Source organism: Beta vulgaris, chromosome 9, assembly GCF_026745355.1.
Source record: "Beta vulgaris subsp. vulgaris cultivar EL10 chromosome 9, EL10.2, whole genome shotgun sequence".
NCBI classification, from domain to species: Eukaryota; Viridiplantae; Streptophyta; class Magnoliopsida; order Caryophyllales; family Amaranthaceae; genus Beta; species Beta vulgaris.
Genome location: NC_079210.1, coordinates 52,328,839 through 52,347,623, shown reverse-complemented (window position 1 = coordinate 52,347,623; position 18,785 = coordinate 52,328,839). Strand labels below are relative to the sequence as shown.

General features: G+C 31.3%; 2 protein-coding genes and 1 non-coding gene across 4 annotated transcripts; 1 reads left to right on the top strand and 2 right to left on the bottom strand.

The window, feature by feature from the left end:
• The first annotated feature begins 260 nt into the window (after positions 1-260).
• TRNAT-AGU (transfer RNA threonine (anticodon AGU)) lies at positions 261-334 on the top strand. The gene has a single exon. It is a non-coding gene; the product is annotated as a tRNA-Thr (tRNA).
• A 591-nt stretch (positions 335-925) lies between these two features.
• LOC104904694 (serpin-Z2B) lies at positions 926-3,701 on the bottom strand. Of its 2 annotated transcripts, XM_010693046.3 has the most exons (4): positions 3,445-3,701; positions 2,109-2,585; positions 1,426-1,897; positions 926-1,323 (listed from the first exon to the last, which is right to left on the bottom strand). In XM_010693046.3, the coding sequence occupies exons 1-4, from the start codon at positions 3,556-3,558 to the stop codon at positions 1,088-1,090; spliced, it is 1,299 nt and encodes a 432-aa protein (XP_010691348.2). In that variant the 5' UTR covers positions 3,559-3,701; the 3' UTR covers positions 926-1,087. The 2 variants fall into 2 exon arrangements, with proteins under 2 accessions (XP_010691348.2, XP_010691347.2); XM_010693045.3 differs by having other exon boundaries at positions 926-1,897.
• A 3,575-nt stretch (positions 3,702-7,276) lies between these two features.
• LOC125493718 (serpin-Z2B-like) lies at positions 7,277-9,466 on the bottom strand. Its single transcript, XM_048637221.1, has 2 exons — positions 9,041-9,466; positions 7,277-8,137 (listed from the first exon to the last, which is right to left on the bottom strand). The coding sequence occupies exons 1-2, from the start codon at positions 9,464-9,466 to the stop codon at positions 7,277-7,279; spliced, it is 1,287 nt and encodes a 428-aa protein (XP_048493178.1).
• Positions 9,467-18,785: the final 9,319 nt, after the last annotated feature.

Genomic DNA, 18,785 nt, shown 5'->3' with positions numbered 1-18,785 from the left:
TTCGCATAAGAGAAAATAAACTTTATTATTTTAAGATATTTTTGAATTTGTCTATATATATTTATCTAAAATATATTTTTAGATTTTTTTTCATCTATTACTAATTTATTATAATATGGTCCAACAATGATAAGCATCAAACTCAAATGGGATTGATTTAAGAAAAGAGAGGTGGTACTTTGGTAGTATAGTTTATTAGTTTATGATTAGAGTGCCATCCGAAAGAAACAAAAGTGCTTGGCATAATGCTATTAATATCAGCTCTCGTAGCTCAGTTGGTTAGAGCACCCGTTTAGTAAGCGGGAGGTCTTGAGTTCGACTCTCAACGAGAGCAATTCTGTGGTTTTTTAGAGTAATTCTGTGGTTTTTTAGAGTAATTCTGTGGTTTTTTAGTTATCTTTGATAGCTTTTAGTTGTGATGGTACCTTTTAGTTCGACTCTCAACGAGAGCAATTCTGTGTTTTTTTAGTTATCTTTTCCCATTTTGATCCTCCTTTGCTGTGTCTTTCTCTCGCCCCAAATTCCAATATTCTGGTTCAATGGTTCTCTTCCCAATTTCCAGCAATGCTTAACAATGATTTTTTTTAGTATTCAAATTTCAGTGGTAAGTTTGTAATATATAATGAGAATTATTTGCATTTCATCATGCATAGTGTATAGTTGTATACCACAATTTCGTTATATCCTTACCACTTACGACGTGTTCGGCAACGGTAGTTGTGGTGATAGCTTTTAGTTGTGATGGTACCTTTTAGTGGTTGATGTGTAGCTGTTAGTGGTTGATGTGTAGCCTTTAGCTGTCAGATGTCAAAGTAGCGGTATAACCTGTTGATGTTCGGTAAAACAAGTTGTTAAAGTTGTTGTTTATAAGTATAACCAGTCAAAAACTGGTACAAAACTTTACTATAAAATTCATAGACCACTAAACACTACTCCAAAAGTTACAAATTATAACTTTGATCAAACACTACTTCTACCACGAAAAGCTACTCATACCACTACTTAACCAAACACTCCTACTTTTCTTAAGGCTACCTCAAAAGTTTACGCCAAACATGTTAGTATATCAAATGATCAAGCACAAAGACTAAAACTTAGACAAAGGAGTACTCAGCATAGTGCCAACAGAAACAACAGCACCAGAGATATCTTCCTGAATCATGAACATAAATGGATTTTCAGCCACAAACTTGAGCTTTGATGATGTTGGAAACCTATGTTGAGGGCCACATAGAGTTGTGTAAGTCACAACAGAAAAAGATAATCCTCCCTTGTTACATTCTATACGCGACTTCTGGGTAATATCTGTGACATACAGTAAATCTGAAATGGGAGAGTCAATAAATCTCATGAGCTCATTTTGTCCTGCCTTAAATGGAAATGTCAAGCCTAAATCATTCATAGTACTTGACAGTGAAATCTCACTTTCAAGGTTGAATTTTGGGACAAGTATATCTGATATTTCCACCATCTGTCTCTTGATTTGCTTCTCGAAAGCAGTTTTTCCGTCCACCTTCATTTCCTCTATAATTTCTTGAAGGCTCTTCTTCTGTTTTATGGGTTTAAAACCCCAACGAGGATCATCATTTTCTCCGGATGGATTCGATGGAACCAAGACGTACATAGAGAAACTTCGAGGATCTTGATCTACTACAGTAGTGTTGCTTTGTTTGTATGGCATTCTAAGTACTTCAGAACCGTCAAAACAACCACAATAGTACATTAGTGCTTCATTTGAATCAACAGTTTCATCTGAACTTCCCAACTTGAAGTGTAATGCATTAGCTAGAACCATAACTGTATCATTGTAGTATGAGGTTTCTGGTAGAATACTTTTGATCATCCCTTCAGTTTTTCTTCTGCTCCATCTGTTAACTTCTTGCATCACATCATCCGCCTTTAAAACACAGGTGCAGTAGTTTGTAATCATCAGTATATATCCTTGTTCAAATCTAATGATAATGTGAAAAACTCAAGATCAAAAGCAGACTATTCAGTAAAAAATCAGTAGCAGTAAGTCTGAATCAGGAACAGTATACTTCAGTACATATCAGGTGAAGAAAAGAGGGATTAAGTCTCTAGACATCAGTCTGTTTTTTTACGCGTACCTGGTACAGGAAATCGACACTCTTAACATCAGCATTATGAACATTTTTTATCAGCTCTTTATATGACTGTGTTAGTTGATATTGTTGGTCTAGCCAGACGCTATTACTGAACGCGATCTGGGGAGCACCAGCAACGTTATTGAGTGGCTTTACAGCATCAATGAGCCTCATGGCAGACTTGTTCAATTTCTCCTCCTCCAAACCAAGCAAATCAAGAAACTGATAAAGGGTTTCTCCTTTGGATCCAGGGACTAGCATGTTTATGATGGCACTAGTTGAGACAGGGGAGCATAAAAGGTTTTTCTGAGATGTGCTGTTTAGCCCATCTACCAAACAACGCTTGGCTAAATTGAAACTGAAATCCTGATGGCTTTTCTTGTTTAAATCTTTGCAGACTATGCTAGGCAGATTCCTGGTGTAATTCGCGGTGTAATTGCGCTGCTGCTGCTGCACAGCTGAATTCACAGCAGATTTTCCCTGCAATGTTTTCTGACATTATTTGCCTTCACATAATGCCGTTTATTCTCTTGCACCATTATGAATATATATAATCAACTAGTCCTATATGGACGCGATGCGTGTTGATGTAAAAAAAGCATAAGTAGAAAAAAATAGTTTTAAAAATTTATTTCATCAAAACTTCCCATAATAGTCAGTAGATAGCATCTTCTAAGTTCAAAGTACACTTGAATCCTACCACTTTCATCATATACCAAATTACGTTGACTGTGAGCGAACATGATCTCAAGCTTATATCCTAATATCTTAACTACTCAATCAAGTAATATTTGGTATTATAATTTCAAGTTCAAATACTATTAAATGAAAATTATAATTACTTGGGGCAGTCCCGACCTAAAACCAAGTTTCTATTTCATATACTCATTCTCCAAATGTGCATAATAAAACCTAGTTTCTATTTCATATACTCATTCTCCAAATGTGCATAATAAACACAGAGCTTCAAATGATAAAAAAATAAATAACCTTGTGGACTATGGTACACCCAATAAAATTAATACTTAGCTTTAATAAATAAAATTCCAAATTAAATCTTTTACAACCAAGTATACTTCAATACAATCCCTAAAAAAAAATTATACTCCAAGACAAATCATGAACAACATCGTCGCCTCATTAAAAAAACACATTATCCCATATAAAAATATGAAATCATATCATAAATCAACAACTTGAGTTGACTACACACAAAAGTCCAAAAAACTGAAGGATCCTACCAAACCAAAACCTCTCGCAAAGTCCCACGAAAGTTAATAGCATATGTACTACCGAATTATGAGCCTTGATTAGTAAGAATAAAGAAAGACATACGTACAAGGAATGTATGGTAGGCGACGTTGGTGAGGAGAGAGAAAGCGGGTCTAGTGCTCAAAGCTCTTGCAAATGGTAGAAATCTTGAAGAAGAAGAAACTATTAGTTTCGCCACCATTGTTTTTACTTCGTTTTGTTTTCTCTCTATTGTCTTTGATTATGGATTTATGGTGTGTATTTTGCTATTATCCCAACAAAAAAAAGTTCATCGAAATTTATATATTTTTTTTATAGGATCAAAATTTTTATTTCTTACCTACCAAAAACTATGCACCCTCAAGACTTGTTTCATTTTCTATTTGTATCTTTTAATTACTTTGCTTGGGGAGAAAGTCATGGGTTAAATTATGCCGATAAAAAAGTTTAAATTCATTTTCATCATCACTATTTATAACCAATTAGTAAACTAATTGTATATGTTGGACTCTAAATTTAGACTTTTTATGAGCATAATTTAACCCAAAAAAAAAACTATAATTTGTACATAAAATTCTTTGATTGGTGCTAGTACTACTTTGTATTTTTTATATTTCCTATTTTCGTTGTACGCATTTGTCAATATATTTCTTTGATCTTAAATATTATTCACTACATATTAATAAAAAAAATATAATGATAAAATATTAATATAAAATACTTATTGAGACAAATCACACAAGATCACATATGACTATATTTTTTTCTTATAATTTGAGAATAATTTAGAAAATTCTAAAATTGTATACTTTCTAATTTAGGAAGTTTTAAATTAGATGTTACACTTTTATTTTGGGTAATAACTTCTCTCTATCTATCTCCTATCACATGTTCACATAGGACCCTTTTGTTTTTCATTTTCTCTATCTCTCTCCTCTCCAAAAATTACCTAGGAGTCTATGATTTGAAAAGTGTAACATCTAAATAAAAACGGAGGAAGTATAAAGATTTCAAGTGAGAAAAATACAAAATAAAACGAAGGGAGTATTATTTGCATCTAATTTAACCGTAACTGATAGAGTATATATCTATTCCTGGGGCCTCAACCATCAGCTTAAACTTTTGGTTGAGGTCTCAAGAATAAATTTATACTCTATCACCCCCCCTCACGCAAGAGCCCTTTGGGCTTGAAGTGTGGATGCAGCACATGCCTCCCTCACACCTGACGCTAAATATTCCACTGAGAGAGGAGGGGTGGATGAGATTCGAATCGTGACCTTTTTGTGACGCTATCTTTGATTCCATATCAAAGGACCAACTCAACCAAAATGAACTCATAGGAACGACATTGTTTCATCACATTAGTTGAATGAGTTGAAATCAAGAATTGGAAGGCATAAACTGAAAAAGGAAATTTAAGTTAATGCCATATATATTAGGGTTAATTGGCTAGAACAGCACCAACTTTGGCCCAAGTGCAAGAAACAACACAACTTTAAACGGGTGCAAAGCATTAGCACCAACTTAAAGGTGGCCGGGGTGCAGGAAATAGCATAAATGATGCCGGACAATGGAGATTCCACCGGAACTAGGGAATCTCTATTATTTTAATGTTTTTGTTAATTCCCTCCTTTTTTTTTAGTAAGTCACGTGTTTTCCTTGTTTTTCCTCTTCTTCTTTAACTTCCAACTCCATTTTGAATCCCCTTTTCTCAATTATCAGAAACCCTAAATTCCCAATCTCATTTAACAAAAATCCCCAATTTTCTCTCTTCTCTTCTTCTTTAACTGTCAACCTTCATCATGGTTGAAAGGCATGGGAAAGTTTACTGCCACCACGGGTTGCCAGCCATGGCACAAACTGTGAGCAAGAAAAATGGGAACCATGGCAGACGGTTCCATGGGTGTTCAAAGTGGAAGGTTAGTTTGAATTTTTTTGAAATCAATCCATATTTTTTTCAAGCAATTAATCAACCACACATGTTTCAGACCCCTTTAATTTCATCTAACTTAACCCTAATTATCGCACATTAGAGAATTACCCAAATTAAAAAAAAAAATCAATGTAAGCAAACTCACCAACTTGAAGTTCAGATTTTGATTCGCGCGTAGATGTTCAATTGCTCTTCGTCTTCCTTGTCTAAAATGGCGAATTCCAGAAGTTCATAGGTGCAGAAAATAGCTTGGAGAAGAAGAAGAAGAGAAGAGAGAGAAACAGAAAAGAAATGGAAAGGAGGGAAAAACAAGGGGTCACGTGACTTACTAAAAAAAGGGAGGGAATTAACAAAAATATTAAAATAATAGATATTCCCTAGCTCCGGTGGAATCTCCGTTGTCCGGCATCATTTATGTTATTTCCTGCACCTCAACTTTAAGTTGGTGCTACGCTTTGCACCCGTTTAAAGTTGTGCCGTTTCTTGCACTTGGGCCAAAGTTGGTGCTGTTCTAGCCAATTAACCCTATATATTATTCTCCGATGCCCAAATAAAAACAAAAATAAATAAATATATATATATATATATTATTCAATAAATATACTCTCTCCCGTTTCAAAATATAAAGCATTCATGTTTTACGAAAATTTGCTTTGATCACAAATATCTCTTATAATATGATAAATTTTATACAATTATATTGTTGGATTCGTATTGAAAAATACTTTAACATTAATTTTATTAAATTTTTTATCCATGTAAATTGAGAGTAATTAACGGTTAAAGTTCGAACTCGAACATCGTACATGCCTTATATTTTGAAACAGAGAGAGTATTTCTCAACCTCTCCTCTTCCAATTCTAAAGATCCTACATTATTGATTGACTAGGATTTTTTGCACGCGATGCGTGCTTGAATTTTTATCGAAGCAGAAACTCGATTTTCTTCGGCATAAAAGTCAAAATTTGAATATTAGACATACAAAGTATAATTGTTTTTAGTTGCAAAATTTGATTGGTTTAGTTTCTGTCACTTAAGTCTCTCACCATTCTTTTTGTTTTTTTTTTTACTTTTCAAAGTTAAATTCTATGAACAAAATAGAAATTTTATTGAATTTATTTATGATTTCTAATATTATAATTTTTTAGTTGATTTTTGAATTAAGTACAATACTTCATAAATTATAAAGAAAGTGGACACTTTGATTTCAAGTCAATTTTTTCATAGGTTATAGTTTGTAAGTGAATTTTTAAGTTTTTATAAAGTTTCCTCATTTTAGTGATTTGCATAACATAAATTATCCAATTTTATGATTTTAGTTGACTTGTGAGTGATTGTTATAATTATATTTTTGGTATTTTTGTTTGAAGTCCCCTTTGATTTGTAAGTGAAATTGTAATTTAGAATGAAAAGAGGGGCAAAATAGGCATTTCAAAATAGGACACCATTGCTCCCCCTTCCCTTATATAATAGAGATAGAGAATCAAAGTATATTTTTGTCAATTACATAAATTTTTCTATAGGACTTGAAGGTTAGTGTACATAGGAATGCGATCCAGACTTGTGTTGACATTGATGTTCATGTGATGATGTGAACACTGAACAATGATCATGTATTATAGACAACACAATATATTCAACAATATGAGTAATTTAACAACACCGGAGTCGTAATGTCTGTTTAAAACTAATACTAATACCATTCTTAATTGTACTTTATCACATAAGTTGATAAGCTGATCATGAAATTAAAGAAATTATTAGATTTCCTTGAGGAAAAAAAAAAGCAACTTTAACGGAAGGAACTAAAATCTACCTAAATAAAAAACACTACTATAGCTATTGATAGAGTATTAGACTATTTTCGGGATTCCAACTATCAGCTTAAACTTTTGATAGAGTTGGTTTTTTGACATGGTATCGGAACCAGCATGCTCTAAAGGTCAGGAGCTCAAATCTCATCCACCCCTCGACTCCAACCATCAGCTTAAGTTGCTTCCAATATTGAGCTCTTAATAGGGTTAACCACTGTGCCAACAAAAAGTATAGCACCTGAAAAATCCTCCCTAATCATGAACATAAAAGGATGATCCGCCACGAAGTTAATCGGAGGCGGCGGCGGCGGCAGAGGAAGCCGTGGAGCCCTAGTAGCCAAACCATGAACTTCAGTAAAAGCCACGGCTTTAGTTCCTTCTTCATCTATTTCAACACGACATTTTTGCACAATGTCTGTAACATATAGCCCTTGTCCTTCAAGCGGAAAGTCAATGAATCCCGTAAGATCCATACTGTACTCATCAAATGGCAATGTCATTCCTAATCCTTTCATAGTCTCCGAGAGTTTAAGGTTGCATTCGAGATCGAATTTCGGAATCGAAAGTTTGTCAATATTCTCACACTTGAGCTTAATTTTGTCCTTGAATATGTTCGTGTTCGTGTTTGTGTTCGTGTTCAGGTACTCTAAGAGATCTATTAACCCGTTTTTCGCTTCCGGAAGGAAGATATACATGGAGAAACTCCTTGGTTTTTCACCTTTAGGAACTATTTCTTCGTTGTATAGCATCCTTAATACTTGACATCCTTCAAAAGTTCCATAATCAAAACTTTTATAATTGTTGTTCATGAAGAGAGTTTCAACTTTGGTTCCATTGAGCAAGTAAAAGTCTCCATCTTTTGTGTTTTCTGGCTTGAATCTATCAACCCAAGTTCCTTTGAAGTATAATGCATTTATCAGTAGCATCATGGTTTCGTTAGTTACAGCATTTTTTGATACTATTTGTTTGATTAAACCTTTTGATTCTGCTTCTGCCCATAAGTTTACTTCGTTTATCACTTGTTGTACCTCCTCCTACAATGAAAGAATATGTCACCCAACATATTAACACAATAATTATCAATTTGTAGTACTGGAATTTGTATTAATACGACGTACTTAACAACTAACAAGGTACAATTAAAGTAAATTGATAGATCGATATAGGGCATTGTTCAGCATCACTATCATTTTGAAAAATAATGAAAATATTAGTTTTTCGTTGTTTGGTTCCATGTAAAATAATAATGAAAATGAAAAAGATATGAAAGGGAAAATAAGGAGGTAGTGAGAGGTGTAGGTAGGAGAGATAAGGAAAACAGTTTTCTTTTCATTTTAAAGGGAAAATGATTTTCCATTATTAAGAGTGTAATTTTACTCCAACGGAAAAATAGTTTTCCATTGTTGAGAGTGGAATTTTACTCCAACGGAAAAATAGTTTTCCATTGTTGAGAGTGGAATTTTACTCCAACAAAAAAATGGTTTTACACTCCTTTGTCAACCAGTAAAAATGAAAATAGAGAAAAACAGTTTTACGTCCTACCAAACGGAGTCCTAATGTCCCACCATATGTATTACTACTTCTTTTTTTTTTTACTAGTTGCTATTATTATGGCCTTATGGGCTGTGCTTTTTATTCAGAATTTAAAAAGCATTATAATTAACTAACCAATGATAAAAAAAGAGTGATAAGTAATAAATCACTTGATAAAGGAATTAATAATAGTAAAGATATATGCATAATTCTTTTTTTGGTTCTTTTAACAAAAAAATAACATCCTTTTCATTAATGCCCTTCTCTTTCCCCTCAAAAAAAAAAATAAGTATATAAAATTTTATTAAAAATTAATATCAATTCATTAATTTAAAATCATACCACATTTCTAAAATATATATTTACAACTATGAATGTAGTTTAAATTATATTAGTTGAATTACCTGGTTCTTAAAATCAACGGCCCAAGCTTCAGTTTTGTGTTCATTCCTTAAAACCTCTCTAAACGACGCATTGAGAGGAAAATGCTGATCAACCCACAAAGTATTAGTAAAACATACTTCAGGCGCATCATCCCCGTTAGCTTCTTTAAGAACACCGGCTAATACAGCCGCCGTCGCATTAACTTCATCGACGGTGTTGCATCCAACAAGCTCAAGCAACTGTTTTAGCGTAGGACCCTTTGTACCAAGTACAAGAATATTCACCACGTTGTCGATCGAAATCGGCGAACATACCACATTCTTATTCTTATGATCATCATCCTTAGTAGCAGCAAGACTATTTTGCAAGATAGAATTCGCTACTTTCAAGCTGAAATTCATCATAAGGTGGCTATCCTGAGAGATCACCGCGTAACCGCGGTGCATCGTGCACGGCCGTTTCTCTCTTATGATTCCTCTTGGAGCTTTGCCAGCATATTTTCGCTTTGAACAATTTTTTGTTCTCATTTTTTAGGGTTCAAAGGAAACTGATTATTCTGTGGTGTAGGGTTTATTGTGTGAGTGCAACAATTCTCTTTATATAGACGTTTTCATTAGTATCTCACTATTCAAACCCTAGATGGATTCATCTAACCCTAGTAAAAAAATTAATAAATCTATAGTAAGTTTTAATTTAATTCTCATCACCACCATTTATTGTATCATCTACCAACGTCTTGATCGACGGTGCACGTTAATCCTCCAACTGATTTGAGAGCTAGGTTTTTATTTAAGGGTTCATATATTACTCACTTTGATTTCTAAAACTAAGTTGAAGATGCATACATTGACTTAGAGAGGTTTCAGCTAGATATATATGTAATTTTAAGTATATGCTATTTAATAAACTTGATTGATTATTTTAGATTTTGACAAAGAAAGGAGTAGCATTCAACTTTGTTGAGATACATGAGCTGGCCATAGAATATGGAGATGTAGTTTTGGGGTGAACAGTCGGAGTTCAGAGGAAGGAGGAGATATTCAGAATTAAAAATAATACTTAGCAAATTAAATCAAGTAATTATACAACGAATTCGTTACATAAATTTTAGCTATTTAGCCGGACTATGGAAAAGATAAGAGAACTTTTCCCTAAAAGAAAAAAGGATGATATTTTTAAAAGAAATGGAAAAAGGATGATTTTTAAGCTGTTATAATTATACTCCCTCTGTTCAAATTAGAAGACATTTTAGCTAAAAAATTTGGGGTTACTAAATGCAACTTCACTTTACTAACGCAGCAAAAAAAAAAACCTTATAATCATATTCTTTCTAAAAAAAAAAAATCTCTCCTCCTTTTTAATTGTTAGAGGAAAAAACTTCACAGAAGACTTAATTCACAAATTTTAATCTGATACTCAATGGACGATAATATTGACTCAAGCGAATTTCAATCTGATGTATGTTGTTCATTTTTTTCGTCATTATGCATTGTCAAGAATTATTATGCATCGACTTGCCTTATTTCATGCAATCTGTATGAAACATAATAGATTGTTAAATAGTATACTCAATGGACGATAATATTGACTCAAGCGAATTTCAATCTGATGTATGTTGTCCATCTTTTTCGTCATTATGCATTGTCAAGAATTATTATGCATCGACTTGCCTTACTTCGTGCAATCTGTATGAAACAGAATAGATTGTTAAATAGTATTATTGTTGTTATTATTAATAGTATTATTGTTGTCATCTATTTAAAAGATTGTACTTTGAACAATGACAAATATTATTGCAATGTGTACTTCTTAGGTTTAAATTATCATTTCAATATAATTAGCCGAATCATATAGAAAAAAAAGTATTAGCAAAATAATAATTTGCAATATTAAAATATTATTATTATTATTATTATTAATAATAATAATAATATTAAAAGCAATAGTAATAGGAGTAATAATAACAATAATAATATAATAATAATTGTAATCATGATATTAATCTGTATATAAGGGAAGGGAGAAGCAATGGTGTCCTCTTTTGAAATGTCTATTTTGCCCCCCTTCCCATTCTAAATCACAAATTCACTTACAAATCAAAGGGGGCTTCAAACAAAAATACCAAAAATATAATTATAATAATCACTCACAAGTCAACTAAAATCATAAAATTGCATAATTTACGTTATGCAAATCACTAAAATGAGAAAACTTTACAAAAACTTAAAAATTCACTTACTATGAAAAAGTTGACTTGAAATCAAAGTGTACACTTTCTTTACAATTTATGAAGTACTGTACTTAATTCAAAAATCAACTAAACAATTATACATCGCGTGCAAAATAGAAATTTTATTTGAATTTATTTATGATTTCTAATATTATAATTTTTTAGTTGATTTTTGAATTAAGTACAGTACTTCATAAATTCTAAAAAAAGTGTACACTTTGATTTCAAGTCAATGTTTTTATAGGTTATAGTTCGTAAGTCAATTTTTAAGTTTTTGTAAAGTTTCCTCATTTTAGTGATTTGCATAACGTAAATTATGCAATTTTATGATTTTAGTTGACTTGTGAGTGATTGTTATAATTATATATTTGGTATTTTTCCTTGAAGCTTTGATTTGTAAGTAAATTTGTGATTTAGAATGGGAAGGGAGGCAAAATAGGCATTTCAAAAGTGGACACCATTGCTCCTCCCTTCCTTTATACTAGCCTTCATATGCACGCGATGCGTGCGTTAATTTCAAAATTTGTTATTCTATTAGATACTCCATTCGTACTTTATTTATGATTAAACTTAAATGTGAAAAATTCAACAATTAGATGAATTTAGATATACTAATTCGCTAATGTAAAAAAATAAAAATGTTGTGAGTTATTGTTAACATTAATTTTTTGTGAATGAATATTGAACAGAAAGAACAAAAATATTGAGTTGGTTTAACTGAATTAAAGAGTATCAAAGGTAGTGAATGTTCAGACTTTTCATGTGCACGTTATGTATGCCATCTTTTTTTATAAGGTATAAATATTTTGTCCATTTAATTTTTGATTGAAGTATTTGATGCATATACCATTTTAAACTTGTTTTAAATGGCAATTTGGAATGAGAATTTTTAAATGATTTGCTTTTGTAATTTTTTTCATTCCATTAATTAGATCATTAAGCTAGGGTATTTTAGTCACTTCAAAAGAGGACACCACACCTCCTCCCTTGGCTTATATAATGGAGATTAGGCAATGGTAAGCCTAATATTAAAAAGAGAATTAGCCCAATAGTGATTAGGTTAATTTCTTTTGATGACTAGTTTAATTAATTTAATGATTAGATCTAATTTATAGTATTAAAATTAGACCGGCTCTCTTAATAATTTTTGAAGAAATTAACCTAGTTTATTGGGCTAATTTTTTTTTAATATTGGACTTACCATTGTCTAATTTTAATTTTAATTTAAAAGTAGTTGGTCTTTTACAAGACAAACTCTTAATCTATAATCACCTGTCACTATAAAAGAGGGAGTAAATCTATTACAAGAATCTACCTTAAAAAGAATTGGACTTAGTAAATCAAGATTGAAACATAGGCCATTTCGTATTTTATTAATATATTAAAAGTCTGTATTTAATCCTTTTAAAAAAAGTCCGTATCTCTATTATATAAGTCAAGGGAGGAGGTGTGGTGTCCTTTTTTGAAGTGACAAAATACCCTTAATGATCTAATTAATATAATGAAAAAAATTACAAAAGCAAATCATTTAAAAATTTTCATTCCAACTTGCCATTTAAAAGAAGTTTAAAATGGTATATGCATCAAATACTTCAATCAAAAATTAAATGGACAAAATATTTATACCTTATTAAAAAAAAAGATGGCATACATAACATGCACATGAAAAGTCTGAACATTCACTACCTTTGATACTCTTTAATTCCTTAATTAATTCAGTTAAACCAACTCATTATTTTTGTTCTTTCTGTTCAATATTCATTCACAAAAAATTAATGTTAACAATCACTCACAACCTTTTTATTTTTTTGCATTAGCGAATTAATATATCTAAATTCATCTAACTATTGAATTTTTCACATTTAAGATAATCATAAATAAAATACGAATGAAGTATCTAATAGAATAACAAATTTTGAAATTAACGCACGCATCGCGTGCATATGAAGGCTAGTTTTCTATATAGGATTAATGCACTTCTCTTTCTCCAAAAAAAAATCTTCTATATAAGTAAAATATATTATCTTCCTCCATTGATTATTACTTTTTCTAATCATAGCATATATAAATGCTCGTATGATGTATATATATGATTGATGAATATGTAATAACGGAAAGGATCACGAAAACGATTCTTTCACTTATGAAGTTATGATACTCCTATTATAGTCAACAATATATATAAAACAACTATTATATCATATGATGATCATGAAGATATAAAAAGTTAAAAATTAGGAAACTTTCTAATTAACTTCCAAACATAACCAAAAACAAGTGCACATATTCTTAGAACAAAATAAACCAAATTTCCATACACTAGTATAAGGAAACTTTCATTGTATACTACATGCGAGCATCTATATATATGGCCATCATAACTATAACTCATAATCAATCTAAGAATTCAAATTTAGCTAGCGTTCTACATTGAGTCAATCTGTCAAGGATTTAAAGGTATTGTTCTCTTGTTTCTAATCACTTGTTGTAGAATAATGCAGATGTTATATACTAATATGAATAAAATTTAGACTAATCTACCAATCTAAGTTTAAGTATCTTAAAACAACATATATATCATGTAAAGGAATTAGCTTATATATAATTGATCAGTAAGCTTGTTATTAGCAGTTCTAATTTGTTTGATTAGAATCATATCTTTACTTTTCCTCCCATAAACATGTTGTACAAAATTTGCCTGAAATTTAAACTTTACGTCAACGTACTCTATGCATGTATTATGTATATAATGATTCGCATGGCACTAAAATTCTATATAGTACTCCCTCCGTCTCATAATATAGTGCCTACTTCATTTTTGCTGGGTCAAATTTTAAAATCTTTGATTGAATATTTTCATTTGTATATATAAAAGAACATATTCATGTGGGATCTTCTTAATTAGATTCGTCTCAATGTGTAGTTTCATAATATCAATTTTTTATATTTTTTATTAATACAGAATTGAAAATATTAAAGGTCAAAGACTATATTACGGGATGGAGGGAGTATCAACTTGTTCTTTTCATTAAAAAGAAGTTGAAACATTTGATCAATTTATTTTAAAGAATTTCCTGTCCTTTTTTCTTTATCTATCTCATCATGCATTTTGCTAATATAATTGATACATCACTTTTATGTCAATAGATGCATTTTTCAAATATGATTGATACATCACTTTTATGTAAATAACAAAACTTAATTGATGGATCATAGGGGTTCAAACACTACGGAAGACATGGCGAAAATAAGTATGATGATAATTTATGTACTCCTTGCTGCCGTTGTGTTTTGTTCAGGTTTGTGAACTATTCTTTCTCTCAAAAAAAATTTTTAATTAAGTTTGGAAATCTTTTCGCATCCAATTAGTATAAAACTTATACTTCCTCCGTTCCATAATAAGTGAAACATTTCTCTTTTCACTTATTATGGAACGGAGGAAGTATTTATTAAGGGTTCGAACATTGATTAGTAATTTACTTGATTTAATATGTTATATATATTGGCAGCTGATGATTATGAGAGACTCAACACTTATCATCCTAATGATGTTAATGGAGTGAAGTGTTGTTCAGACAATCATATTGGAGAATGTATTCCAGGAAATGAAAGTGAAGGAAAGTGTAACGATTTATGTCAACAAAGCAGCTGCTCTAAAGGAGGATTTTGCAAAGTTTTGGACCACGCTCCCCCTAACCATTTTTGTCATTGTTATTGTTGATCATCTTAATTTTCTTTATTATTCCCAGAATAATAAGTTTTTGGGTATTTTAGATGATAAGTTATGAACGACCATTTTTCATGTGGGCCTAATAATTAAGGCAATATAATTAATTGTTGTCTCGAGTTGTTGCTTGATTTTTATTGATAGAAAATTTTATAACTATTCTCTAAGTAACCTAATCGTAAAAGAAAAATTAGCACAAGGACTCAAGAGAGATTCATTCACCTTAAAGACTAAACATTGTTATTTATATCGCATCGTAAAATAATCATGATTCATGAGTTCCAATTTCTAAACAAAGCAATGAGTACTTGAATTTTAATTTGTAACAGTCACCTGTTCAAATCTTTTGCTCTACAATTTCTAGCTAGAAATATGCTTAGAAACATCAATCCTACACCCTATAATTTATGCTCTAATTTCTTTAGCACATAAGGTATACTAGGGGAAAATTCATGCAACACATAAGAGATGTCAAGTAAATGAAACAAGGTCACTTGCTTGTTAGGCATTACTCATAATTATCCCTGTTATTTCACTACTAGACCATGACATTCCAAATTCATGAAATGTTCCCAAAATAATATTGGAGTTTGTCTTGTAAGAGACCGTTTACTTTTAAATTAAAATTAAACAATGGTAAGTCCAATATTAAATAGAGAATTATCCCAATAGTGACTAGGTTAATTTCTTTCGATCACTAATTTAATCCATTTACTGACTAAATCTATTTTTATATCAAAATTAGATCGTCTTTTTTAATAATTTTTGATAATATTGAGATTATTTCTCCAACCGGTAGTAGTCAATGAGAAAAAGTCCTTTAGACAACTTCCAAAGTTTAAGTCAAATTCCTCCTTTTCCAATACATTCCAATAACATTAAATAACTTCATCAAAAACATAACAGATATACAAGAGTACCAGACAATCACATATACTTGATCAGTCTTCATTAACAATTGTTTAATTAGCTAGCATGAACATTACAGTACGTACTACAATTCAAATGACAAATTTTCCTAAACAAGCTTAAGAGATTAAGCCATCTATTAACTAACAACTTTCACACGTTTTACAAAGCAAATTAATTACATTAGGATTGTCTCATACAATTAGGAGTCCTGTGTTACAATAAATTATAAAGATTAATTTTTTTTGGAGAATAGGGGAAGAAGAAGAAAAATACCAAATAAAAATTAATCTCTTTAATTTGCATCCAACATTACACTTGATAAAATTGGAAAAGAATAGTCTGTAATTAGATTTAGGTTTTTTTTTACGCAAACAAATAGAATTGGGCCCTTATATTTTGAAGCATGTGCAGTTGCTCACCCTACACATGACCTCAGGCGCCTATGAATTACTTTAAGGAGTGTAGGGCACATAAGAAGGTGAGTATGGCAATGAATGATCAAAAGAAGGCGGTAACAGCGAGCTCGAAGGTGAGTAGACAGGAGACGAGGGAGGCGAGTCATCAGGAGACTCGGAAGGATGCTTTGTTTGATCCAATGACGACGACGACGACGGAGATGGTGGTAAGTATACAGGAGATGGTAAGGAGTACTTGGGAGACCAAGGTGAATAATAATCTGCATGATCATATTCATTATTATCAATAGTTGTGTGAGGGTAATAGTAATTACCGCAGTAATTAGGAGATACTGAGGAGTAAAATGGGGATGAAGGGGAGTAAACTCGAAGTTCAGCTGGTGGTGGTGAAACTAATGTGTGATGATTAAGAGGTAAGGGAGAAATGTCAACATTTTTGTACTTTGGAATAAGTAGGGGTGGTTGGTGGTGGTAATAAGTAGGTGATATTGGGGGTAATGGTGGGGATTGGTGGAAGCCGAAAGGCGGCGAATGGCGGTATTGTGGTGGTGTGGGTAGTAGTGGCGGTTGTTTCGAGTGTCGAGTATGATAGTTACGGTGGTGGTAGTGGTGGTGGTTGTGGTAGTTATAGGGTTGAGGAGGCCTCATGGTGATGATGGATGTAATAGTGTGGTTTTGAGAATTTTGGGGGGTGTAATTTTTGTAATAGGTGAAAAGTGAGAGGAAAGGATGACCACGTTGGTATATTTATAGACGTGAGGTATGAGAGAGGTTTTGATGGTGGGGCCCGTGGATATTTGGGGCTTTTGGTAGATTATACTTTGTGGGCTTTTTTTAGTGGTAATACTTTAACTTTTATATTATTTATATATTTTATTTTGACGGTAAGTTTTTATATATATATGAAATAATATAAATAAAAATAATTATATAAAATATTGTTGAATTTATTTTAATAAATATTTTCATAATATCAATTTTTAAGAACCTTTATAATTATATAATGGTCAAAGTTATGTGTTAAAGCGTGAGATTCAAATTGTTGTACTTATTTACAAACGAATGCTAGTACAACTTATGTGCCTATTTTTTTTATGGATGAGGAACAAAAAAGAAAAAGCCTCTTAAAGTTTATTTTTTAAGCACACCCAATAATAACTCTATTTATGTAATTTCATTGTTTTATTTTCTCCACAAGATAATCAAGCATGTAGGGTTTTCCCCTCTCCAAACACTCCCTCATTTTCTTAATCTTGGTTTACTTTGCTTTTGACCTTTTGTGCTCTATTCATATGTCTCATACTTTCATGTTTTTTTGGTACCATATTAATTTTGACACTCTTCTTATATTATAATTTAACCTTCTTTTATTATTTATACATAAAAAAAAATATACTCATATTCGATTTAATTATTACATTTGCCTTACAATACAAATTTATACTATTAACTTTTTATAATTTTAGTTGTACATAATCAAATCAGACACGAGATAGATCTTCTAAAGAACAAGCTTTTTTTTAATAAGCCAATTCATTTGAGACTTTACAGATCCACAATATTAATGATCAGAAGTTGTAAGTTTGCAAACATACCAATTGCCAAGGCCTTTGGAGTTTGGATACAAATGAGAAAATGAAGGTAGTATTATTCTTTTTTAATTAGTTATATATCAAATTAAATGTTTTTTTAGGGGAAATTAAATGTTTTTATGTAAAGAATATTTGACTAACAGTTACCAAAATTTATAGCACTTCTTGAAACAACAACCTTATTATTTAACAAACCTAATAACTTCTTTTAAGAAAAAAAGTAGTATTTGGGTCCGGATGTTGCCTCGAGTTGGCGGTATTTTTTTTCAAACTTTATATACATTTTTCTTTCCATTCTCATTAAAATATATTAAGCAAAACTCAACATTTAAACTGAACAAATATAATATTATGGACACTTAAAGCATGATTAAAATAAAGTTGGCTGAGATGGTAAGTGTGTCATGCAAAATAGTAAGAGGTCATGGGTTCAAATCTTGTTGCAAGTTAATTTTACTCTTGTTTCACAATAAGTATGATATAATAAACCCTACTTGAGTCAATAAACTAATTTGATTAAAAATTGAAAGGAAAGTTCTGGAATTTATAGGCTTTGTTTGGTTGGATGCAAAACATTTTCAATCTAAAATGATTTTTCATGTAAAACGTTTTACATGGAAAATCAAATTGTGAAGCTAATTTTCTTTTATTTGGTTCAATGTAAATTTTTTTTATGGAAAATAGAAAACTAGAAGGGGAAGGGAGATGATAGATAAGAGGAGAGTAAAAGGTTGTTAAGGAGAAGGCCCAGAAGGGAGGAAAATGTGTTTTCCCGTCATTCTTAAACGAAAACAATTTTCACCTAAAGCTCCTTTGATGGAAAACTTGTTTTATACCTCTTACCATACCCAATAACGGAAAATGAGAGAAAAAGGAAAACTCATTTTC